This window comes from Nerophis ophidion, linkage group LG09 (assembly GCF_033978795.1).
Source record: "Nerophis ophidion isolate RoL-2023_Sa linkage group LG09, RoL_Noph_v1.0, whole genome shotgun sequence".
Taxonomy (NCBI): Eukaryota; Metazoa; Chordata; class Actinopteri; order Syngnathiformes; family Syngnathidae; genus Nerophis; species Nerophis ophidion.
In genome coordinates, this window is record NC_084619.1 from 71,988,892 (window position 1) to 72,015,209 (window position 26,318).

General features: G+C 38.1%; 1 protein-coding gene across 1 annotated transcript; it reads left to right on the forward strand.

Annotated features, from left to right (window-relative positions):
- Positions 1–359: 359 nt before the first annotated feature.
- On the forward strand, positions 360–12,881 carry rps24 (ribosomal protein S24; the record flags this gene model as incomplete). The annotated part of the gene is made up of 5 exons (XM_061911750.1): positions 360–488; positions 4,676–4,741; positions 4,811–5,020; positions 7,017–7,130; positions 12,801–12,881. Coding segments are annotated over 5 exons (522 nt in total), but the record flags the coding sequence as incomplete, so codon positions are not given.
- Between the last annotated feature and the right edge of the window lie 13,437 nt (positions 12,882–26,318).

Here is a 26,318-nt window from a genome sequence, read left to right on the forward strand (position 1 = left end):
ACTTTTATTCTCTTCTTCTGTTGAACACACAACTGCTTCTGTGTTAAGCACTACACAGTACCAGAGCGCCCTCAAGGGGATAACATGCGCTACAACATCCTACCTCTGAGTAAGAGCGTGGATATATACAATCTTAACAATATATATCCCACATTTAGTTTTTAATTAACAATAATCATAGTATTAATACAATGTTGATTCAAGAGTGATATATTTTTTCAAGACATTGGTCTTAAAGTGTTTTTAAAATGTGTGAATGGAACTGGAAGATTTTAAGGAATAATCCAAGCGTTTCCACACTGAGTCCATAACACAAAACACATGCGAATGTTTCATTTGTGGCAAAAAGTTAACGTTTTAGTATTGTTGTGCTTTTCTGTCAGGCACATCTACGAGGCACCCGCCCGCTTTTCGGACAGGCATTAACCCGGTCGCCTGCCGGTCCTTCCTCCTTTTCTACGTCGCCGAGCGAGCCTGCCGTCAAGATGGTGAGTCTTGCTAGCTAAAGTACAAATAAAATCCACTCATCATCAAGTCCATCCGCTTGTCGGCCCACATTTTACTCACTTCGAGAGATAGTTTATGGCCCGGCCTGTAAGATGTCACATATATTGTCGTCGCAAGAGATGCCGTAGTGATACATAAACGGCATTTGTTCAAATGCTAAGCTACATGTCATCAATAAGTGACACAAGACGTGTTGGTTACTTTTGCAATGATAACTTCACGTTTTACATGTAAAGATAAATGTGCGTTATTTAAAATAATCCATATAATTATCAGTTGAGACACAATTCCACACAACCCATTTTTTTAATGGTAAGGAATCTCTGAAGCTAACGTTAGCATAATTGCTACCAACAATGTGTATTGAGGCGCCTTGTAAATGTGTAGCAAAATGATCAATAATATATAATACGTTGAACTACAATGTGTAGTAAAATGATCAATAATATATAATACATTAAACTACAATGTGTAGTAAAATGATCAATAACATAATACGTTGAACTACAATGTGTAGCAAAATGATCAATAATATATAATACGTTGAACTACAATGTGTAGCAAAATGATCAATAATATATAATACGTTGAACTACAATGTGTAGCAAAATGATCAATAACATAATACGTTGAACTACAATGTGTAGCAAAATGATCAATAATATTATTGATCATTTATACGTTGAACTACAATGTGTAGTAAAATGATCAATAATATATAATACGTTGAACTACAATGTGTAGTAAAATGATCAATAATATATAATACATTGAACTACAATGTGTAGTAAAATGATCAATAATATCAGACAGGGCCATCAGACTGATACATAACACAGGACCCCGAGAACACACTAATGGATTATTTATAAAAACATTTGATTTAAAACTACCAGCTCTCATCCAACTCAAGACTGCCCAAATGATTTATAAAGCAAGTAAAGATTTACTTCCAACAGGGTTACAGAGAAGATTTTTACAAAGAGAAGGGAATTATAATTTAAGAGGAGAACTACTTTTTAAGATCCAATATTGTAGAACAACGCAGAAACGAATGAGTATAACAATAGCAGGGGTTAAAATATGGAACTGTTTAAAGGATGAAATAAGACACAACACCAACATAAACCAGTTTAAAAAGCTTTTTAAATCATTTATCATTAGTAAATATAAGAAAGAAGAGCAAACATTGTTTTAGAAAGACAATAATATATATGTATATAAATACAATTTATGATTTCATAATTATACCAATAGGTTATATTAAAATGTATATATTACCACTTTATATGGAATTTAAATAAATTGTGTATATATAATATATATATATAAGTGTACAAATGTATATGTTTGATTTAAATGTTAAACTGTGTATATGAGACGTGTGCTACATATATGTTGCTTATATATTGTTTAAAAAAAAGTAATATATGTGAAGCATGTTTTAGATTTTATATATTTTGAACCTTGTTCTTGTTGTGATGGGGTAGGTTTATATAAGCGTTGCTTCAACCTACACCCTTTCGGCTCAATCATTGCTCAAATGAGTGTTTTTTTTTTTTTTTTCTTCTTTGTTTTATGTGAAGATTGCCGAAATAAAATACATTGATTGATTGATAATACGTTGAACTACAATGCCTATAAAATGCAGCATTGATATGTGAGTCACTAAAGAAGAATTGATTACCGTGGACCCCGACTTAAAAAAGATTGATTGATTGATACTTTTATTAGTAGATTGCACAGTACAGTACATATTCCGTACAATTGACCACTAAATGGTAACACCCCAATAAGTTTTTCAACTTGTTTAAAGGCCTACTGAAATGAGATTATTCTTATTTAAACGGGGATAGCAGGTCCATTCTATGTGTCATACTTGATCAATTCGCGATATTGCCATATTTTTGCTGAAAGGATTTAGTAGAGAACATCGACAATAAAGTTCGCAACTTTTGGTCGCTAACAGAAAAGCCTTGCCTGTACCGGAAGTTGCAGACGATGACGTCACCCTTTGATGGCTCCTGACATCCTCACATTGTTTTTATTGGGAGCCTCCAACATAAAGAGATATTGGGACCAAGAAAACGAAAATTTTGAGCGAGGATGAAAGATTTGTGTTTGAGGATATTTATAGCGACGGACTAGAAAAAATAAAAACCAAGTTAAAAATAAAAAAGCAATTGCATTGGGACGGATTCAGATGTTTTTAGACACATTTACTAGAATAGTTCTGGGAAATCCCTTATCTTTCTATTGTGTTGCTAGAGGTTTAGTGAGTTTGATAGTACCTGATAGTTGGAAGGGTGTGTTGATGCCAGTGTCTGATGGAAGTCGTCGGCAACTGTACGGAAGACACAAGCTCAGCTGATCTCCGGTAATAGGCGACTTTTTACCACAATTTTCTCACCGAAAACTGCTGGTTGACAAGTGGTCAGGATCCATGTTCGCTTGACCGCTCTGATCCATAGTAAAGTTTCACCTTCGGGAATTTTAAACAAGGAATCACCGTGTTTGTGTGGCTAAAGGCTAAATCTTCCCAATGCCATCTTTCTACTTTAACTTCTCCATTATTAATTAAACAAATTGCAAAAGATTCAGCAACACAGATGTCAAAAATACTGTGTAATTATGCGGTTAAAGCAGATGACTTTTAGCTGTGTTCGTGCAGCGCTAATATTTCCTAACAGTCTGTGACATCACGCGTACACGTCAGCATTCTGCGACGTTTTCAACAGGGCACTTCGCGGGAAATTTAAATTTGCAATTTAGTAAACTAAAAAGGCCATATTGGCATGTGTTGCAATGTTAAGATTTCATCATTGATATATAAACTATCAGACTGCATGGTCTGTAGTAGTGGCTTTCAGTAGGCCTTTAAGTTGGGGTCCACGTTAATCAATTCATGGTACAAATATATACTATCAGCATAATACAGTCATCCCACAGGTTAATCATCATAGTATATGTATTGAATTATTTACATTATTTACAACCCGGTTGATATCAGTACTTCAGTCATCAACAATTGCATCAACAGAGAAATGGACATTGAAACAGTGTAGGTCTTACTTGGTGGGATATGTACAGCGAACAGAGCACATAGTGAGTTCAGATAGTATAAGAACAAGTATATACATTAGACATTTGATTATTTACATTAGGTTATTTATAATCCGGGGAGATGGGATGTGAATGGAGGAGGGTATTAGTAAAGGGTTGAAGTTGTCCGGAGGTGTTGTTTTAGAGCGGTTTTGAAGGAATATAGAGATGCACTTACTTTTACACCTGTTGGGAGTGCATTCTTAATTGATGTGGCATAGAAAGAGAATGAGTTAAGACCTTTGTTAGATGGGAATCTGGGTTTAACGTGGTTTGTGGAGCTCCCCCTGGTGTTGTGGTTATGGCGGTCATTTACGTTAAGGAAGTAGTTTGACATGTACTTCGGTATCAGGGAGGTGTAGCGGATTTTATAGACTAGGGCTCAGTGCAAGTTGTTTGACTCTGTCCTCCACCCTGAGCCAGCCCACTTTGGAGGAGTGGGTTGGAGTGAGGTGTGATCTGGGGAGGAGGTCTAGAAGTAACCTGACTAGCTTGTTCTGGGATGTTTGGAGTCTAGGTTTGAGGGTTTTGGAGATGCTGGGGTACCAGGAGGTGCAAGCGAAATCGAAAAAGGGTTGAATGAGAGTTCCCGCTAGAATCTTCAAGGTGCTTTTGTTGACCAGAGAGGAGATTCCATAGAGAAATCTCGTTTGTTGGTTGACCTTTTTGATTTTCTTGGTTGCCATTTTGTCACAGGAAAGATTCACCTCTAGAATGGAACCTTGGTAGGTGATCTTATCCTTCCTGGTGATAACAATGTCACCCACTTTTATAGTGAAGTCAGTGACTTTATTAAGGTTGATATGGGATGAAAAACTTATTCGGGTGTTACCATTTACTGGTCAATTGTACGGAATATGTACTGTATTGTGTATTCTACTAATAAAAGTCTTAATTATTCAAATATTTCGGCAAGAAGTAATCTTGAAGGAGCATTCATTATAGCTTCTTTTTTCATGCTATTTCCTCTACAGCTTTTATATATGAGTCACTAAGTATTTCGCCAAGAAGTAATCTTGGAAGCCATTCTTTACACCTTTCTTTTTTTTCATGCCATTTCCCCTAGAATGAGACAGTAACAGTCAGGACGCGCAAGTTCATGACCAACCGACTGCTTCAAAGGAAGCAAATGGTAAGTTTCCATTTTAGTACATAAAGTTTCCTTCCAGGCGTGTGTTCATGGGTTATTGTTGTCTTCTAGGTTGTCGATGTCTTGCATCCCGGCAAGGCCACGGTCCCGAAGACAGAAATCCGGGAGAAGCTTGCCAAGATGTACAAGACCACCCCTGACGTGGTGTTCGTCTTTGGGTTCAGGACTCAGTTTGGTGGCGGCAAGACAACAGGTTTCGGCATGGTCTACGACTCCCTAGATTACGCCAAGAAGAACGAGCCCAAGCACAGACTGGCCAGGGTGAGTTAAAGAAGTTTAAGTGAAGTGAATTATACAGTAGTGAAACCCAATATCTAAGTTACATTTTTAAACCAGTATGGGTGGCACTGGGAGCAGGTGGGTAAAGTGTCTTGCCCAAGGACACAACCGCAGTGACTAGGATGGCAGAAGTGGGGATCAAACCTGGAACCCTCAAGTTGCTGGCACGGCCGAGCTATACCGCCCCACTTTACGTGGATGGAAAAATAACAATAATATGGTGTTCTGATAGAGTTTTAGTTAAAATTAAAGTACCAATGATTGTCACGCACACACAAGGTGTGGTGAAATTTGTCCTCTGCATCTGACCCATGCCCTTGTTCACCACCTGGGAGGTGAGGAGAGCAGTGGGCAGCAGTGTTAGCCGCGCCCAAGAATCATTTTTAGTGATTTAACCCCCAATTCCAAAACTTGATGCTGAGTGACAAGCAGGGAGGTAATGGGTCACATTTTTATAGTTTTTGAAAGTATGACTTGGCCAGGGTTTGAACTCAAAACATACCGATCTCAGGGAGGACACTCTAACCACTAAGCCACTGAGTAGGTATTGAATAGTAGGTATAGAATTTATATTCTATCTTTAATTATTTTGCCATTGATGGTGTTCAAGGATTACCTTGTCACCCTAATGAACGCTAAATATACTTGATACCCAAGTGTTCAGATGAGGTTACATTTTTGATTCTCAAATTATAGTACAAAAGCTTCATTTAGTGGTACTTATGAACACAAGTGATTGGTGTTTTAATTAATAAGCAAGACAATTGTCCAGGGATGGGCTGATAATACAATATCAGTATACAGTATATCGTGATAGACACTTGTTCGATATCAATTAAAAATAATTTTCGATAAAATGTTCAATATATATTTATATTTTTTATATTTATATTTTTTGGAAATCATGACGCAAGATTAATTTCATAAAGCAGGCATGTGATTTTTCCGTCTAAAGTCGGAATTCCGTCTTTTTTAATCCCGGGGGGGGGGGAATTATCTTCCGTTTTTACGAGGCCGCCAACTCGTGTAAATTTGTCGCTTTACTTTTATTTCTGCAGGACACAACTGGACACATTTGCCAGTTATCAATACTGCTGCATTTGCATGCTACCGCTTGCTTTGTTCACTTTGATGTCCCTCACCCAACAATACACATTGCCCTTCTTAAAGGAACACACACACATACGCTACTCTCATAACACTTGTGTGGTTACACCGTCTGTCTGTCTTGCTGAGGATTCTCTGCATGGAGTGAAAATAGAAACACTTCATATCTTGATTTATCAACTCAACAACAGTAACTTGTCTTTAGATTAGTTGGTTGTAATGCAGACAGTGTGGCGACATCCTAACACTTCCAATGTGTCGTTTTGATGAGTAGCTTCTCAAACTAGCCTGTGTAGTGTTCAATAGCTTATACACTAGCTGCCATCTAGCGTCTCAAATATACAACTACCTTGAAATCTACTTAAATTATTTTATTACCTCAGCTGCGCTCATTCTACTTAGCTATCAGACAAGTTTCCACTGAAAAATAGCACCCTTGGTAAGTTGGAAATTGTTTTACTGTATTTATCAATGAAACAAGTATCAACAATTATTGATATTGATCAATATTAAAAAAAACTTTATTGTGATAGTTTTGGGGACATCGCTTGGCCCTACAATTACCTGACAGTTCACACTACTATTCAGTTCTTAGGAATTTGCTCCATTGAGTAGGCAAGGGAGAAATGGCGTATTGATTCTCTGTTTTGCATGTATGGAGGAATTTACAAATAATTCTTGAAGACTAACACTAAAGAACTGTTGCTCAATTATAAGTAATGCGCTTAAACTAGTTTATAAGGTATCATACAAAAAACACAATTCTGTTAATATATTTCATGTGCCAGAGCATGGCAACTTGTAGAGTCTGCGGTATAATGAATGCTTGCTTGTGTAATTTGTAACATTTTTTGAAAATCTTTCCCTTCAGCACGGTCTCTATGAGAAAAAGAAGACCTCAAGGAAACAGCGCAAAGAACGCAAGAACAGAATGAAAAAAGTACGAGGTACCAAGAAAACCTCTGTGGGCGCTGCAAGCAAAAAGGTACGTTGCATTGAGTTCTCTGTTTGAGTGCACAACTGCTTCTTTGTGCAAGTACTACTCTGTTAACGTCATCTTGTCATTCTTTCAATGCTATAATATGTTCTCCGGAAACCACAGAAGGTAAATGCTTGCAAGGAAGCTAACTCTTTTCCTCACTTTAGAATAATAGCTAACCTTCCCTGTCCTCACCCACTGGTGTTAAAACAGAAAGTTGATGCCGAACCCACATGTACACGGGTATTTTCTTATGCATGGCCTTTGAAGTTAAGTACCAAAGTCACCAATTGTCTCTGGGTTTCCATGTCTTAATACACATTGTGTGGGGTAGATGGGCCAGAAATATGCATGTTTACATGTAACTGGGTTCTTTTGGACATTTGGATTAAGAGTACAATCCGACACAATAGTACCTTGGTTTTTGTTAATCAATTTTCAAAATGCCTGAAGACCGAATCATATGACCGAATAAACTTTTCCCTTAAATGTAAATATCATTTATTTTAAATAAGAGGTGCAACGATTCGTTGACAACTGATGACAGTATCTGTCGGTGATACATTTTTCCACGTATTGGTGATGTCATTGCTCGTGTTTTCCTGGAGAACGTGAGTCAGTACTGCCAATCGCTTTAACATCGCGGATGAAAACTTGCAACGTGTGACAATATTTCCGCCTGTTGTTAAAAATATTAATACCTAGCTCATTTTGCAAAGCATCTGGTTTTTATGATGCTATCTGTGATACGGGACCATTAAAAGTGGAGGAATCTTGAACATTTGGGTGATGCGGTCTCAACTCTGTAAGATTGTTAGCTTGTACTTTGCCTGCTGGCTAACAAGTGTGAGACAAAGTTGTATAAAACATTTATATAACTATCATTTTAGCCAAAGACAGCAGCCAGCTAAACTTTGTCTAAACCAATTCAAGTACTTTTTAAAGCAGTGTCAACGAAGAAAAGCACATTAACAATCGCGCGTATGTGCGCACACACACTTAACATTAGGCCCCGATGCACTGCAGCAAGATTAAACATACAATCTATTAGATAGCCAAAATGTGAATAATTTATCAATGATACGATTATATGCATTGAGTATTACTGATAAAAATGCTAGTTCATCATTAATCAATATCAGTGTGCGTGTTTTTAAACACATCATATAAAGATTTTTGTTTTTTTTGCCTGTTGTTTTATAGTTTGTTCCTATTGCTATTTTAACCATGCTTTTTTTATCACATGAAAAATATACTTGCTTTATTTTGCAGTTTTTTGTCTTTTTAAATAGAGAGGATTTTGGGAGATATAGTTAATTTGGAGTCAGACCAATGCAAAAAAAAGCTTCTGAACAAAACATACTCACCCAGCATCAGTTTGATACCATCACATGTCACCGCACTATTGTGAAGATTTTGAAACCGTAATACTGCAGTAACTACAAAACTGTTATATCTTTGGCAGATATTTTTTTTTTGCTGTAGTTTATTGTGTACTATGGACTTTGTTTTGCTCAAACCATTGCATGAAATCAGATGGAATAAGGATAAATATTGTTGATACTGTTACTGTCAATAGCACTCATCAGGAACTTTAGGATCTTGGAACTAGAGGTTTCCTTAGAAATGTGTGGTTTCTGTTTCCACAGCATCTCACAGTTCAGGGTAGTTTATACCCTGATGTACGGAGAAGTGGTTTAGTATACTTTTTACATTGATACTTTAACAGATGTAACCCAGATGTTAAAATAACATGTAAATACAGTATTAAGTCACCCTTCCTGTACTAAAAATATAAGCATATAAAATACGATAATTTAAAAAATTATATATTTAAAAAAATAACATGTACCGAGTTCTTTATAAGAAGTCAGGCTTTTTGTCCAATAGTCAGAAAGTTGTCCTCAGTAAATTATGAAATCATGAGGGTCAGGCGATTTCTTTCGCGGCATTTCATCTGTAATTAACATATAAATAATAAATGTCAGCGTTCATGTCACGTTAACACAAACATCAGTTTTATTGTTAGCCTGTTAGCATCAACATTCTGTGCACTTCGGTTGAGGCTAATAATTACACAAATGGAGTTCCACTCAGTACTTGTCCATGCAACAAATTAGTCCAATTTGGTAAATGGGTTGTACTTGTACAGCTTTAAGGAGCACAAAGCGCTTTGACAGTATTTTCACATTCGCCAATTCACACACACATTCACACACTGATGGTGGGGCCGCCATGCAAGGCGCTCACCAGGTCCCATCAAGATCAAGGGTGAAGTGTCTTGCCCAAGGACACAACAGACGTGACTAGGATGGTAGAAGGTGGGGATTGAACCAGTAACCCTCAGATTACTGGCACAGCCACTCTACCAACTTCGCCACGCCGTCCCCCCGATTTCTCAAATAGTTTGGCTCTAAATAAGCCTCCAACAACGCATGGAAATGCCTTAATCTATTCGTGTTCCGTTTTTGAAAAGTCTTGACTAAAACAACGGGATTATGCGATTGGAAACCAGCTCTTTCAACCTTCAGAGGGGACCCTTCGTATCGTGCTTGTGCCAGTCTAAATGTGAAGAGTACAACCCAGAATAAGATACCATTTAATAAAAACAGCAACAATTGTCATGATTATGAGACTGTTTATTTGGTTCACAAAATAAAATAAAAGAACATTTTGAAATGCATCAATGGTACAAAAAAATTGGGATTTATTTAAGAAGGTAGCAGAGGAAATGTAAAATGCCGGCTTAATTTGGACTCCCATACCAAATACGAATGAGATGAAAGATAATGAAGCAGGTAAATTAAAGGCAAAATAATAAACCCATCACGCTGCAATTGTGCACTCCAATTTGAATAACTTTCCGTCCAACTGGAAAGATAGTCCAGAACAATAGCAACCTTCCTCTGGATATCAGTCTCAGCACGAACTGTCTTTTCCTGCGGATTTAAAACATTCCAGAGCCTTTAGAATTAACTTAAAGACATTTAAAAGTTTTGTTTTCATGTTTTTCGTCTTAAAAATTCCTTCGGAAAAACTCCTCCGCCGACTTTGTGTATCTGACCCGATACATTCGTGGAAGTAGCGTCATGTCCGTCCAATCCAAGATAGTTTTTTTGAAGCTGTCTATTTAACATCAGCATAGCCATTAGAAACATAATTGTAATCTGTGCAAATATTACAGCGGACATCCGTTAAAACAAGTTGTAAGGATCCCGAATGAGTGAAGTGAATTATATTTCTATAGCGCTTTTCTCTAGTGACTCAAAGCACTTTACATAGTGAAACCCAATATCTAAGTTACATTTAAACCAGTGTGGGTGGCACTGGGAGCAGGTGGGTAAAGTGTCTTGCCCAAGGACACAACGGCAGTGACTAGAATGGCGGAAGCGGGAATCGAACCTGCAACCCTCAAGTTGCTGGCACGGCCACTCTACCAACCGAGTTATGCCGCCCCAACCGAGCTATGTGTGACGTCATACGCCAATCAGATAAGTAATTCAGTTATCAGCGCTAAAATTAAAAAAACGCCCCCTGTGTTCGGGAGGCACATGCCGTAAGACCAATTGTCAGATTTGAGAATGTGCATAAACACTTAGACTTCACACGAAAGTGTGAAAATAAAATAAAAACATATTTAATTGATCAGACTAATTTAATGCATGGAAATATAGCGACTACTTTTATAATATGTGAAATAGTAAATAAATATTTGTCATTTACCTTGATTTTACCTTCATCTAACGAAGTCTCAGAGTAAGCAGCTGATTTCGTCGCTTAGAATCCGGCTTCATACTTCACTGTAAGTGCGTTAAAAATAGGCCATCCACTTATTGTAGATTTTCGTACCGAAATGAAGTTTGTGAATGTAATCAACAATAAACTGCATATAGTTTAAAGACTACGACTAAGTAAAAACATTGCAAGATAGTTCCACTGATCAGTGTTCTTCAGCACAAAGATGCCCCAAAAAACGCCCTCGAAAGTTCCTTTCGTTCATTCTCTACATTGTCAAGTTTGTTGTAATAGAAATACACAAGAAATAATAAACAAGTCATATAGCATTCTGTAAATCATGGGGGGGGGGTGTATTTGAAAAATAAGTTTTATGAATGCCCCCAACTCTGTTCAACCAATCAATGTTTGACAGCACAGCCCGTCCCCGAGAAGGTTCCGGGAATCTTCTAAAATTCCCACTTAGCCGGCAGGAACTCCGAAAAGTTCCTTAAGAACTAAGTCTACCGGGGTAGTTTTTGGTGGAAACACAAGGGGAACTCTATTTACCTGGGTAAATGGAAAAGTTCCTGCGGTGGAAAAGGGCCCCAAGGTATCGGCCAATGTCACTCATGGATGATGTTTGAATTGGCAACATAAATACTTCATCTGAACATCCCTATACACCACCTTAGTATTTTACGAAGTCTTGATTCCAACGGTGTTTTCACTTTTGTGAAAGTGCTGCCATTTGTGACATTTTGGCCCCATAGTGGGTTATTTTATAGTCCTACTCAAAAAAAAGCAGAGGGACTGATGGTTGAACATGTTAGTTTCTCAAAAGCTCCAGCTTGTGAACCAGTGATTATGTCAGAATGACTTATGGTATGGTGTTATCAGGCTAACACAGGCAAGTTGTTACAAATATGCATAATGGACACAGTTACACTCGCAGTGCATTATTAACATAACATTAACAATCTGAGTCTGGGCACTCAGCAAACTGATGGACAGGAAAGCAGGCTAGTTGTTAGTCACCATGTTTTGCCGTACAATAAGCGTCAAGAAAAACAGCACATTTCTGGCAGAAATGTACGGTATGTCAAACTGAATCCAATGAAATGTGTGGCGTATGAAAACCGAGGTACTATTGTATTGGATTTTACACACTTCCTTTGGAGTTGACAGATACTTAAATATTTGTCTGCCTTTCATAACCCAGATGATGACATTCATTGATAGGCACCCGAGTGGAAGTGGAAACTTAGTGGTTGAAATCCTACTTAAGTGGTTTCCTCGCAAACTCATCTGCGGCACAAACCTTTCCCACAAGATTAATACCAGAAGTCAATGTTTGAATAACAATTCAGTTTTAATATCAGTAGAATATCCTACAAACGCAACTTGTGTGCTTGTAAAACTGAGTTATAGGCTAGTGTTACTCAACAAACCCTCGCAAATTTGACGTCTGAAATTAACGTAATTCTATTCCGTCTTTTTGTTCCTCACTTCGCATCCCACGGAATACTATTGCAGAAATGAAGTGTCAGGTATAAATTCCAGTAGGAGCATGGAGTGCATTGTGTTGCACATCCAGAGCAGACACGTATGTTAGTTGTGCCAGCATGTCACACCTTCACCCACTTTTACCCCCTTAGTGTTTCCCTACCCCTGTCAGTAGGCTCCCCCTCAGGTCTTTGTGCTACTAGTAGACAGAACCTACTATAGTGTATGTTTTAACCAACACTTGTCCACAAGCGGAACACAAGTGTCTGTGGTTTTGTGAGTGTGGAGCCGGCCTTACCAGTGTGTCCTTTCCGATGTTTCATGTTTTCAGACCTCATCCCATGTTGGTCATTATCCACGTGTTGTTTGGAGTTTCACTCAAATCTACAGCCTAATTAATACCAGGAATAAATTAAATAACGCTTGTAGTAACTTTGCCTTTCTCTTCTTTCCCAGTGAGCCCAGCCAGCCAGGGATGGTCTTCGTGCTCCAGATGTTCTTGTATATTGTTCTCAAATAAAAGTTTGGAGAAAAAGACTGTTTCTCTTAAGGTGCATTCTTTTTGTAAAAAATGTTTGCAGAAAGGTGCCATTCTTTAAACAAGTTTTTGACTTTAAGCTCTTTTTTTCTACCAAAAAAGCAACTGGAGTTTAAGCTGCAATACCTCAAGTGGCCACCCGGGAGTGCTCCTGTCCATAATAAATTCCGACTATAAATAGTTTTGTGAATTTCATGCTACAAAACCTCAGATGAATACTTTGTATAATCCGTACAATAGCCAACCTTTTGTTGTTTCTAAACACCATTTGGAGCTGAATAGATGTTGCCTTTTTCCGCAGTGTGACCTTTTTCAGCAAATTAGCATTGAAAGACCCCAAGAGAATGTTTAAATGAAGCACTGAAAATGCCAGGGATGGTCTCTGGTGTGTACACACTGCCAGCCCACTGAACACTTTGCTTCTTGGCTCGAAGCTAAACATTTCATTTCGGAAGCTTAGGGGCCTCAAATACGAATATTGGAGACACTTGCTGACATCTTGAGAGCCCATCTTTCCCACCTGAATGTGTCAAATGCAGCCCTGGGGTCCTTTTTGGCCCACAGCTTGTTTTTATTATTGGCCTTTTAACCGATTGTGAATATTAACTTAATTCATGGCTTCATGGTGGAAGAGGGGTTAGTGCCTCACAATACGAAGGTCCTGAGTAGTCCTGGGTTCAATCCCGGACTCGGGATCTTTCTGTGTGGAGTTTGCATGTTCTCCCCGTGAATGCGTGGGTTCCCTCCGGGTACTCCGGCTTCCTCCCACCTCCAAAGACATGCACCTGGGGATAGGTTGATTGTAGGGATGCACCGATTAATCGGTAACCGAATATATTCGGCCGAATATGGCAAAAAAAGCCACATTCAGCCTTCGGTGGAATGAGTTAAAAACAAGGCCGAATAGTGGCGTGTGACGCAATTTTTTGACGCGGTGACGTTGGGATATGTTGTGTACCTGTATAAGTGTATGAGGTTACAAGCACACACTTATTGAGATTTACTTGAGCCTTCTGTTTACATTATTAGCATATCTACTGTGGCTAAGCAGACTTTTGCCAAAAGGACAATAATTCATTTGTTGTGGGTTTATCCACTTTAATGCACTTTATTATTTTTTTTAATGCATGTTTTGTTTGAAGGCCTAATATAAATGAAAAACTTTGTGCTTTTTTTGAAAAGCAAAGGCTACTGGAATATTAAAAAAATGTCAATATTCAATAAAAAATTAGTTTATTTGAAAAACATGTCTAAATATTTATTCTAGGCTATTTATGTAACGTAAGAAAAAATTGTGAAAAACTGCATTCATTATTCGGTCTTCGGCTAAGCGTTTAAGTTTTATTCGGCTTCGGCCACAAATTTTCATTTCGGTGCATCCCTAGTTGATTGGCAACACTAAATTGGCCCTAGTTTGTGAATGTTGTCTATTTGTTGGCCCTGCGACGAGGGGGCGACTTGTCCAGGGTGTATGCCTCCTTCTGCCCGATTGTAGCTGAGATAGGGACCAGTAACCCCAAAGGGAACAAGTGGTAGGAAATGGATGGATGGATGGAACTTACTCATTTTTAAAGGTGTGTTTTCGGATATTCTAATTCCCTTTGACATCCATAACACAGCTAAGTGGATGTTTTGTTCAGCGATCTTAGCTTATGTTGACTTAAACAGGATCCAAAATATATGGGCCACTTCCTGCAATTTCTCGGAACGTGGGTGAAAAAAGTTTTAACACCCGAGTTAGTGTGTACTCCCTATCAGTGGTTCTCCAACTTTATTCACCGAGTGTGACCTCAGAAAACACTTGTCTCTTCAAGTGCTGTTATAATGACCAACAATAAACTACAAAATGTAGTTTATTGTGTATTTACTATGGCTGCAAATCTTTGGGTGTCCCATGATTCCATTCAATATCGATTCTTGGGGTCACGATTCCATTCAAAATAGATTTTTTTTCAATTCAACACGATTTTCGATTCAGAAACCATTTTTTCCTGTTTTAAAAGGATTCTGTACTCATTCAATACATAGATTTCAGCAGGATCTACCCCAGTCTGCTGACATGCAAGCAGAGTAGTAGATTTTTGTAAAAGCTTTTATAATTGTAAAGGACAATGTTTTATTAACTGATTGCAATAATGTAAATTTGTTTGAACTATTAAAGGAAGCAAAAATATGACTTATTTTATCTTTGCGAAAACATTGGACACAGTGTGTTGTCAAGCTTATGAGATGCCATGCACTGTGACACTATTGTTCTTTTTTTATTATTTTTATAAATGTCTAATGATAATGTCAATGAGGGATTTTTAATCACTGCTATGCTGAAATGATAACTAATATTGATACTGTTGTTGATCATTTTTGTTTCACTACTTTTGGTTTGTTCTGTGTGGTGTTTGTGTCTCCTCTCAATTGCTCTGTTTATTGCAGTTCTGAGTGTTGCTGGCTCAGCTTTGCTTTTGGAATTGGATTGCATTGTTATGGTATTGGTTTGTTGGATTGATTAAAAAAAAAAAAAATCGATTTTGAATCGCACAACATGAGAATCGCGATTCAAATTCGATTAGATTTTTTCCCCACACCCCTAGCATGTACAATATGTACAGACCTGTCAGTGATCCTGTTCTGTCTCCTTGTAATGTTTGATCTTGACTGGGATTGTTATTTTCCACTCGGGGATCACTATAGCAGGCCTAAGTATTCATTAAAAACAAGACAAAGATTTGATATAAAAAGTACATTCAATTTTAGCGACTAATATTTCACACCGTTTGAACAGTAACACTGAATATGTTGATTTGGCGAACAACAGTATGAGAATGACTCGTTTACATAATCAATGTCTGAGATGAAACATGTTTATCAAAATAAGGTTGCAGGCCAAGACCACACAAGAAGGCTTTACTATCGATTAAACAGACTGATTATATTGAGGGGGGGGGGCGATATTTACGATGCATTCCGACGCCTCTTATTTGTGCCTAAATAGAATTGATTATGACCTAGAAAAGAGGCAGGTGGAGTCATTTATCTGTGCTAAAGTGGGGGTGAGCATGGATGTGGGAGGTTTGACATAAGTGGAGCTTTCAAGCCAGGGACTGCTAACAGATGGTGCTGGGAAATGAAGCTCCTCTCTCCTCAGCCTCTGCAGTTTTGTCCCAGGAGGTGTCTCTCTGCCTTTTCTGTCTGCCGTGTCTCATTCCTTCTTATCTCCGATGGCCTCTTCCTCCTTTTGTTATTAGTCCCCCTCCTCGCTCTCTTGTGTTTTCATTAAAGCAGCTCTATTAAGAGGAGTGGGATGTTTAGCACATTGATGTAAGAAATATGTGGAAGGGGACGCAGAGGATGAAAGTGTCTTAAAAGGCGACAGAAATGAGTGAAAAATGCTGCTAGTGTGTGTGTGTGTGTGTGTGTGTTCTTGTAATTCTGCCCTTCTTGAGACATCAAGGAAAAGTAGCGTCCGTGTGAGGACCGAAGTCATGGTCCCAATATGGAAAACCATTGCATAAAACAGAATGTCTCATTTGCACCTCTGGTGGTGAAATATATCGAAATTATGGGGGTCCCAAAAAGGAGGGATTTTTCAAATTGACTGTGTCTGTTTTATAAGTGCGCCTCCTCTGGTCAACATATGAAATAACAAGGGGATGCAGAGGATGAAAGTGTTTTAAAAGGCGACAGAAATGAGTGAAAAATGCTGGTGTGTGTGTGTGTTCTTGTGTTTCTGCCCTTCTTGAGACATCAAGGAAAAGTAGCGTCCATGTGAGGACCGAAGTCATGGTCCCAATACGGAAAACCATTGCATAAAACAGAGAATGTCTCATTTGCACCTCTGGTGGTGAAATATATCAAAATTATGGGTGGTCCCAAAAAGGAGGGATTTTTTCAAATTGACTGTGTCTGTTTTATAAGTACTTGTCCAGGGTGTACCCCGCCTTCCGCCCGATTGTAGCTGAGATAGGCGCCAGCGCCCCCCGCAACCCCCCAAAAAAAGTGAATAAGCGGTAGGAAATGGATGGATGGATGGATGTTTTATAAGTGCGCCTCCTCTGGTCAACATATGAAATAACAAGTGTGCGTACAAGTTAATAATAATAATAATAATGGATTAGATTTATATCCATCCATCCATCCATTTTCTACCGCTTATTCCCTTTCGGGGTCGCGGGGGGCGCTGGCGCCTATCTCAGCTACAATCGGGCGGAAGGCGGGGTACACCCTGGACAAGTCGCCAGATTTATATCACGCTTTTCTATTGTTAGATACTCAAAGCGCTCACGTTGAAGTGAGAACCCATCATTCATTCACACCTGGTGGTGGTAAGCTGCATCTGTAGCCACAGCTGCCCTGGGGTAGACTGACGGAAGCATGGCTGCCAGTTTGCGTCTAAATTTGAAGTGCTCCCCCTCTGGCCAACACATGTCATTGATTGATTGATTGATTGATTGATTGAGACTTTTATTAGTAGATTGCACAGTACAGTACATATTCCGTACAATTGACCACTAAATGGTAACACCCCAATAAGTTTTTCAACTTGTTTAAGTCGGGGTCCACGTTCATCAATTCATGGTCATAATAAGTGTGTGTAAGAAATTGAAATGCGCTTCCTATGGCCAAAATTATTGATAATAATAAAAAAATGTATATAGAGACATACTGTAATAACTTGAAGTAAATTGTGACGATTAAAAAACAATAACAAATGACACCATTTTTTATAACTTAAAGCAGCCTTTTTCTTACAATGTGTTGACTTTTCTTATAAAATTGGGAACATTCTCATATTCTTTAAGGGTCTGTAATATTGCAGTATTGTTTTGTAAAATTATTACTTTTTTTTAATGTAAAATAGTTACTTTTTCATGCAAAATGGCGACATTTGTCATATGAAATTCTGACTTTTATCACAATATTGCCCATTTTTTGTTGTTCTTGCAAAATAGTGACATTTTCGTAAATAATGAAGATTAAAAACCAAACAAAAAATTTCAACAACAACGTGTTGACTTTTTTCTTATAACATTGGGAACAATTTCTCATATTCCTTTTTGTTTCTGTAATATTGCAATATTGTAAAAGTATTACTTTTTTAAATGTAAAATGATTACTTTTTCATACAAAATGGCTACATTTATCATATAAAATTCTGACTTTAATCACAATATTGCCATTTTTTTTGTTCTTGTCAAATAGTGACATTTACGGAATAAAATTAAAACATGTCATAATTTTGCCAGGTAAAATTCAGATTATTATTATAATATTGCCAACATTTGAAAGTCTTCTTATAAAACTGTGACTTTTGTCGAGTAAAATTACAACTCTTTTCATAAAATTGCCAAAGTGTTAAGCTTTTTCTTGTAAAATTGCGACTGTTATTGAGTAAAATTCCAACGTTTATCATTATGTTGCACAAATGTTCAGTTTTTCTTGTAAAAATTCGAACTTGAGTTGAGGAAAATCACGACTTTTCTCATAAAACTGCCAAAATTTTACGTTTTGTGAAATTCCAACTCATTTTTCACAACAAGCTTGTTTATATTTGTATAGTATGTATATATTATTGATGTTGTAAATACACATCTTTATATATCTAGAAAGGGTGGTCCTAAATAGGTAGGCATTATTCGGAGGTCTCTAGAAGGTCAGAAATACAAGTGTGTGCGTGTGTGTGTGTGTGTGTGTTGTATTTCTGCCCTTCTTGAGACATCAAGGAAAAGTAGCGTCCATGTGAGGACCGAAGTCATGGTCCCAATACGGAAAACCATTGCATAAAACAGAGAATGTCTCATTTGCACCTCTGGTGGTGAAATATATCAAAATTAGGGGTGGTCCCAAAAAGGAGGGATTTTTCAAATTGACTGTGTCTGTTTTATAAGTGCGCCTCCTCTGGTCAACATATGAAATAACAAGGGGATGCAGAGGATGAAAGTGTTTTAAAAGGCGACAGAAATGAGTGAAAAATGCTGCTAGTGTGTGTGTGTGTGTGTGTGTTCTTGTATGTCTGACCTTCTTGAGACATCAAGGAAAAGTAGCGTCCATGTGAGGACATAAATCATGCTTCCAATTCAGAAAACCATTGCATAAAACAGAGAATGTCTCATTTGCACCTCTGGTGGTGAAACATATCAAAATTTTGGGGGGGTCCCAAAAAGGAGGGATTTTTCAAATTGATTGTGTCTGTTTTATAAGTACTTGTCCAGGGTGTACCCCGCCTTCCGCCCGATTGTAGCTGAGATAGGCGCCAGCGCCCCCCGCAACCCCCCAAAAAAAGTGAATAAGCGGTAGGAAATGGATGGATGGATGGATGTTTTATAAGTGCGCCTCCTCTGGTCAACATATGAAATAACAAGGGGATGCAGAGGATGAAAGTGTTTTAAAAGGCGACAGAAATGAGTGAAGAATGCTGCTAGTGTGTGTGTGTGTGTGTGTTCTTGTATGTCTGCCCTTCTTGAGACATCAAGGAAAAGTAGCGTCCATGTGAGGACCGAAGTCATGGTCCCAATACGGAAAACTATTGCATAAAACAGAGAATGTCTCATTTGCACCTCTGGTGGTGAAATATATCAAAATTAGGGGGGGGGGGGTTGCAAAAAGGAGGGATTTTTCAAATTGACTGTGTCTGTTTTATAAGTGCGCCTCCTCTGGTCAACATATGAAATAACAAGGGGATGCAGAGGATGAAAGTGTTTTAAAAGGCGACAGAAATGAGTGAAAAATGCTGGTGTGTGTGTGTGTGTTCTTGTGTTTCTGCCCTTCTTGAGACATCAAGGAAAAGTAGCGTCCGTGTGAGGACCGAAGTCATGGTCCCAATACAGAAAACCATTGCATAAAACAGAATGTCTCATTTGCACCTCTGGTGGTGAAATATATCAAAATTATGGGGGTCCCAAAAAGGAGGGATTTTTCAAATTGACTGTGTCTGTTTTATAAGTGCGCCTCCTCTGGTCAACATATGAAATAACAAGGGGATGCAGAGGATGAAAGTGTTTTAAAAGGCCACAGAAATGAGTGAAAAATGCTGGTGTGTGTGTGTGTTCTTGTGTTTCTGCCCTTCTTGAGACATCAAGGAAAAGTAGCGTCCGTGTGAGGACCGAAGTCATGGTCCCAATACGGAAAACCATTGCATAAAACAGAGAATGTCTCATTTGCACCTCTGGTGGTGAAATATATCGAAATTATGGGGGTCCCAAAAAGGAGGGATTTTTCAAATTGACTGTGTCTGTTTTATAAGTGCGCCTCCTCTGGTCAACATATGAAATAACAAGGGGATGCAAAGGATGAAAGTGTTTTAAAAGGCGACAGAAATGAGTGAAGAATGCTGCTAGTGTGTGTGTGTGTGTGTGTGTGTGTGTGTGTGTGTGTGTTCTTGTATTTCTGCCCTTCTTGAGACATCAAGGAAAAGTAGCGTCCATGTGAGGACCGAAGTCATGGTCCCAATACGTAAAACCATTGCATAAAACAGAGAATGTCTCATTTGCACCTCTGGTGGTGAAATATATCAAAATTATGGGGGTCCCAAAAAGGAGGGATTTTTTCAAATTGACTGTGTCTGTTTTATAAGTGCGCCTCCTCTGGTCAACATATGAAATAACAAGGGGATGCAGAGGATGAAAGTGTTTTAAAAGGCGACAGAAATGAGTGAAAAATGCTGGTGTGTGTGTGTGTTCTTGTGTTTCTGCCCTTCTTGAGACATCAAGGAAAAGTAGCGTCCGTGTGAGGACCGAAGTCATGGTCCCAATACAGAAAACAATTGCATAAAACAGAGAATGTCTCATTTGCACCTCTGGTGGTGAAATATATCAAAATTGGGGGGGGGGGGGGTCCCAAAAAGGAGGGATTTTTCAAATTGACTGTGTCTGTTTTATAAGTGCGCCTCCTCTGGTCAACATATGAAATAACAAGGGGATGCAGAGGATGAAAGTGTTTTAAAAGGCGACAGAAATGAGTGAAGAATGCTGCTAGTGTGTGTGTGTGTGTGTGTGTGTGTGTGTGTGTGTTCTTGTATGTCTGCCCTTCTTGAGACATCAAGGAAAAGTAGCGTCCATGTGAGGACCGAAGTCATGGTCCCAATACGGAAAACCATTGCATAAAACAGAGAATGTCTCATTTGCACCTCTGGTGGTGAAATATATCAAAATTATGGGGGTCCCAAAAAGGAGGGATTTTTCAAATTGACTGTGTCTGTTTTATAAGTGCGCCTCCTCTGGTCAACATATGAAATAACAAGGGGATGCAGAGGATGAAAGTGTTTTAAAAGGCGACAGAAATGAGTGAAAAATGCTGGTGTGTGTGTGTGTTCTTGTATTTCTGCCCTTCTTGAGACATCAAGGAAAAGTAGCGTCCGTGTGAGGACCGAAGTCATGGTCCCAATACGGAAAACAATTGCATAAAACAGAGAATGTCTCATTTGCACCTCTGGTGGTGAAATATATCAAAATTATGGGGGTCCCAAAAAGGAGGGATTTTTTCAAATTGACTGTGTTTGTTTTATAAGTGCGCCTCCTCTGGTCAACATATGAAATAACAAGTGTGCGTACAAATTTGAAGTGCTCCCCCTCTGGCCAACATATGTAATAAGTGTGTGTAAGAAATTGAAATGTGCTTCCTATGGCCAAAATTATTTATAATAAAAAAAATTTTATATAGAGAGATTCTGTAATAACTTGAAGTAAATTGTGACGATTAAAAAACAATAACAAATGAAACCATTTTTTTTTTATCACTTAAAGCAGCCTTTTTCTTACAATGTGTTGACTTTTCTTATCAAATTGGGAACATTCTCATATTCTTTAAGGGTCTGTAATATTGCAGTATTGTCTTGTAAAATTATTACTTTTTTAGTGTAAAATAGTTACTTTTTCATGCAAAATGGCGACATTTTTCATATGAAATTCTGACTTTTATCACAATATTGCCCATTTTTCGTTGTTCTTGCAAAATAGTGACATTTTCGTAAGTAATGAAGATTAAAAACCAAACAAAATATTTCAACAACAACAAAAATTTACTTAAAGCAGTCTTTCTTACAATGTGTTGACTTTTTTCTTATAACATTGGGAACAATTCCTCATATTCCTTTTTGTTTCTGTAATATTGCAATATTGTAAAAGTATTACTTTTTTAAATGTAAAATGATTACTTTTTCACGCAAAATGGCTACATTTATCATATAAAATTCGGACTTTTATCACAATGTTGCCTTTTTTTTTTTGTTCTTGTCAAATAGTGACATTTACGGAGTAAAATTAAAACATGTCATAATTTTGCCAGGGTAAAATTCAGATTATTATTATAATATTGCCAACATTTGAAAGTCTTCTTATAAAACTGTGACTTTTGTCGAGTAAAATTACAACTCTTTTCATAAAATTGCCAAAGTGTTAAGCTTTTTCTTGTAAAATTGCGACTGTTATTGAGTAAAATTCCAACGTTTATCATTATGTTGCACAAATGTTCAGTTTTTCTTGTAAAAATTCGAACTTGAGTTGAGGAAAATTACGACTTTTATCATAAAACTGCCAACATTTTACGTTTTGTGAAATTCCAACTCATTTTTCACAACAAGCTTTTTTATATTTGTATAGTATGTATATATTATTGATGTTGTAAATACACATCTTTATATATCTAGAAAGGGTGGTCCTAAATAGGTAGGCATTATTCGGAGGTCTCTAGAAGGTCCGAAATACAAGAGTGTGTGTGTGTGTGTGTGTGTGTGTGTGTGTGTGTGTGTGTGTGTGTGTGTGTGTGTGTGTGTGTGTGTGTGCGTGTGTTCTTGTATTTCTGCCCTTCTTGAGACATCAAGGAAAAGTAGCGTCCATGTGAGGACCGAAGTCATGGTCCCAATACGGAAAACCATTGCATAAAACAGAGAATGTCTCATTTGCACCTCTGGTGGTGAAATATATCAAAATATTGGGGGTCCCAAAAAGGAGGGATTTTTCAAATTGACTGTGTCTGTTTTATAAGTGCGCCTCCTCTGGTCAACATATGAAATAACAAGTGTGCGTACAAATTTGAAGTGCTCCCCCTCTGGCCAACATATGTCATAACAAGTGTGTGTTAAAAATTGAAATGTGCTTCCTATGGCCAAAATTATTTATAATAAACATTTTTTTATATAGAGACATACTGTAATAACTTGAAGTAAATTGTGAAGATTAAAAAACAATAACAAATGACACCATTTTTTATAACTTAAAGCAGCCTTTTTCTTACAATGTGTTGACTTTTCTTATAAAATTGGGAACATTCTCATATTCTTTAAGGGTCTGTAATATTGCAGTATTGTTTTGTAAAATTATTACTTTTTTTTAAATGTAAAATAGTTACTTTTTCATGCAAAATGGCGACATTTGTCATATGAAATTCTGACTTTTATCACAATATTGCCCATTTTTCGTTGTTCTTGCAAAATAGTGACATTTTCGTAAATAATGAAGATTAAAAACCAAACAAAAAATTTCAACAACAACGTGTTGACTTTTTTCTTATAACATTGGGAACAATTTCTCATATTCTTTTTGTTTCTGTAATATTGCAATATTGTAAAAGTATTACTTTTTTAAATGTAAAATGATTACTTTTTCACGCAAAATGGCTACATTTATCATATAAAATTCGGACTTTTATCACAATATTGCCATTTTTTTTTTGTTCTTGTCAAATAGTGACATTTACGGAGTAAAATTAAAACATGTCATAATTTTGCCAGGGTAAAATTCAGATTATTATTATAATATTGCCAACATTTGAAAGTCTTCTTATAAAACTGTGACTTTTGTTCGAGTAAAATTACAACTCTTTTCATAAAATTGCCAAAGTGTTAAGCTTTTTCTTGTAAAATTGCGACTGTTATTGAGTAAAATTCCAACGTTTATCATTATGTTGCACAAATGTTCAGTTTTTCTTGTAAAAATTCAAACTTGAGTTGAGGAAAATGACGACTTTTCTCATAAAACTGCCAAAATTTGACGTTTTTTGAAATTCCAACTCATTTTTCACAAGCTTTTTTATATTTGTATAGTATGTATATATTATTGATGTTGTAAATACACATCTTTATATATCTAGAAAGGGTGGTCCTAAATAGGTAGGCATTATTCGGAGGTCTCTAGAAGGTCAGAAATACAAGAGTGTGTGTGTGCATGTGTGTGTGTGTGTGTGTGTGTGTATGTGTGTGTGCGCCTTGCAGGAGCTGCAGTGTCAGCATCAGGCAGTCCCAGGGGAGCCTCCTATATGTGCCAAATAAAGCTCCCTGCTTTTCCTTCAGGGCATTTATGTGGCGTTCTATCCAGTGAACACGTTGCCCCTCCTGATGTACAAACAAACAAAGGTGCTCTTTGGCCAGGTTTATGATGAGGTGTTTACAGCAGGTGCACTTTTAATGGCTGGTGCGCTGATGAATTGGCTTGTTGTGGGGAAGTGACCTAGCAACTGATGACTCATCGCTTTCACCTGCCCGGGTCCATGCTGTACTTAAAACGCCTGACTGGGCCGTTGATTGTATTTACACTATAGTCCATGCACAGGTTGTATCAAGGTTATGGCTTTACATGATGCATTTGTGTCTATTAATATATATTAGGGGGTGTAACGGTACACAAAAATGTCGGTTCGGTACGTACCTCGGTTTAGAGGTCACGGTTCGGTTCATTTTCGGTCCGGTAAGAAATCAACAAAATATAAATTTTTTGGTTATTTATTTACCAAAATTGTAAACAATGGCTTTATCCTTTTAACATTGTGAACACTTTAATAATTCTGCCCACGTTAATCCACATTAAACTGCCTCAAGTTGTTGCTTTGATTAAATAAAATGAAAAAAAAACCTTTCTTCTACGTATAAAAAGTTTAACATTAAACAGTTTCAAGTCAACTCATCATGCTTAATTTATTACAGCATTTGGGAAGCCTGTAGTTGACTTTTATTAAGTAAATGTTGTATTTTCATCAACATGTGATAGCAGGGACCCTGCCATTCAAAACTAGGCTGCTACATTACTAATAATTAATATAACTATAGCTGAAAAAAATAGTACAATAGCAATAGGAGAGACTATTCATCCCTAAACACAACGGAGTTTAATGAAATAACAGTTCACACACACACAGAAAAATGAGCTAACGTTACGCTAAAAGTTAATAAGCCTTCACCTCAAGCCTATACTGTGAGCGAGCTGAGCTGCAGTTTAAGTTTCTAGAAGGTCAACGGGCTCATAGTGATGTTTGTAATAGTTGTGACTGGGAAGTGTTTAGTATAATTTGGGTAGAGTCCGCTCCTCCCCCTGCTAGACGAACATCTGCCCGACGCTAAAGCATGGACTACATCGTTCTGAAGTCTGAATACGCACTGCTGATTGGCTTTGTATGTAACCAATCAGATGGTTGTGTGGGCGGGACAATGAGACAGAGGCAGAAAGCAGAGCAGCTTGTGAAGACTTCTCTGCTTCCGAACTTGTTCGGTACGCCCGCGTGCCGAACCGAAACCCCCATACGGAAAGGGTTCGATACAAATACACGTACTGTTATATATATATATATACATATATTCTCCCTTTCGGGGTCACGGGGGGCACTGGTGCCTATCTCAGCTACAATCGGGTGGAAGGCGGTGTACACCCTGGACAAGTCGCCCCCTCATCGCAGGGCCAACACAGATAGACAGACAACATTCACACACTAGGGACCATTTAGTGTTGCCAATCAACCTATCCCCAGGTGCATGTCTTTGGAGGTGGGAGGGGCCTATCCCCAGGTGCATGTCTTTGGAGGTGGGAGGGGCCTATCCCCAGGTGCATGTCTTTGGAGGTGGGAGGGGCCTATCCCCAGGTGCATGTCTTTGGAGGTGGGAGGGGCCTATCCCCAGGTGCATGTCTTTGGAAGTGGGAGGGGCCTATCCCCAGGTGCATGTCTTTGGAGGTGGGAGGGGCCCCTCCCCAGGTGCATGTCTTTGGAGGTGGGAGGGGCCTATTCCCAGGTGCATGTCTTTGGAGGTGGGAGGGGCCTATCCCCAGGTGCATGTCTTTGGAGGTGGGAGGGGCCTATCCCCAGGTGCATGTCTTTGGAGGTGGGAGGAAGCCGTGGTACTAGGACGACTCAGGACCTTCGCATTGTGAGGCACATGCACCAACCCCTGTACCACCGTGCTGCCCTATATATATATATATATATATATATATATATATATATGTATATATATATATATATATATGTGTGTGTGTGTCTGCAAAGGGCATGAAGAAAACAGTGAAGAAGAGGCTGTAATGAGAAAGTGAGTGACAGGATGATGGAATATGTGGAGCCACTGGGAAATAGTCCTGGTGTGTCCTTGGGTTTTACAACTATATCCACAACAGGGTTGTTGTTGCTACACAATCATACTCCGTTTTTGTTGTTGTTGTTTTTATTATCATTCACAATAGTTCATC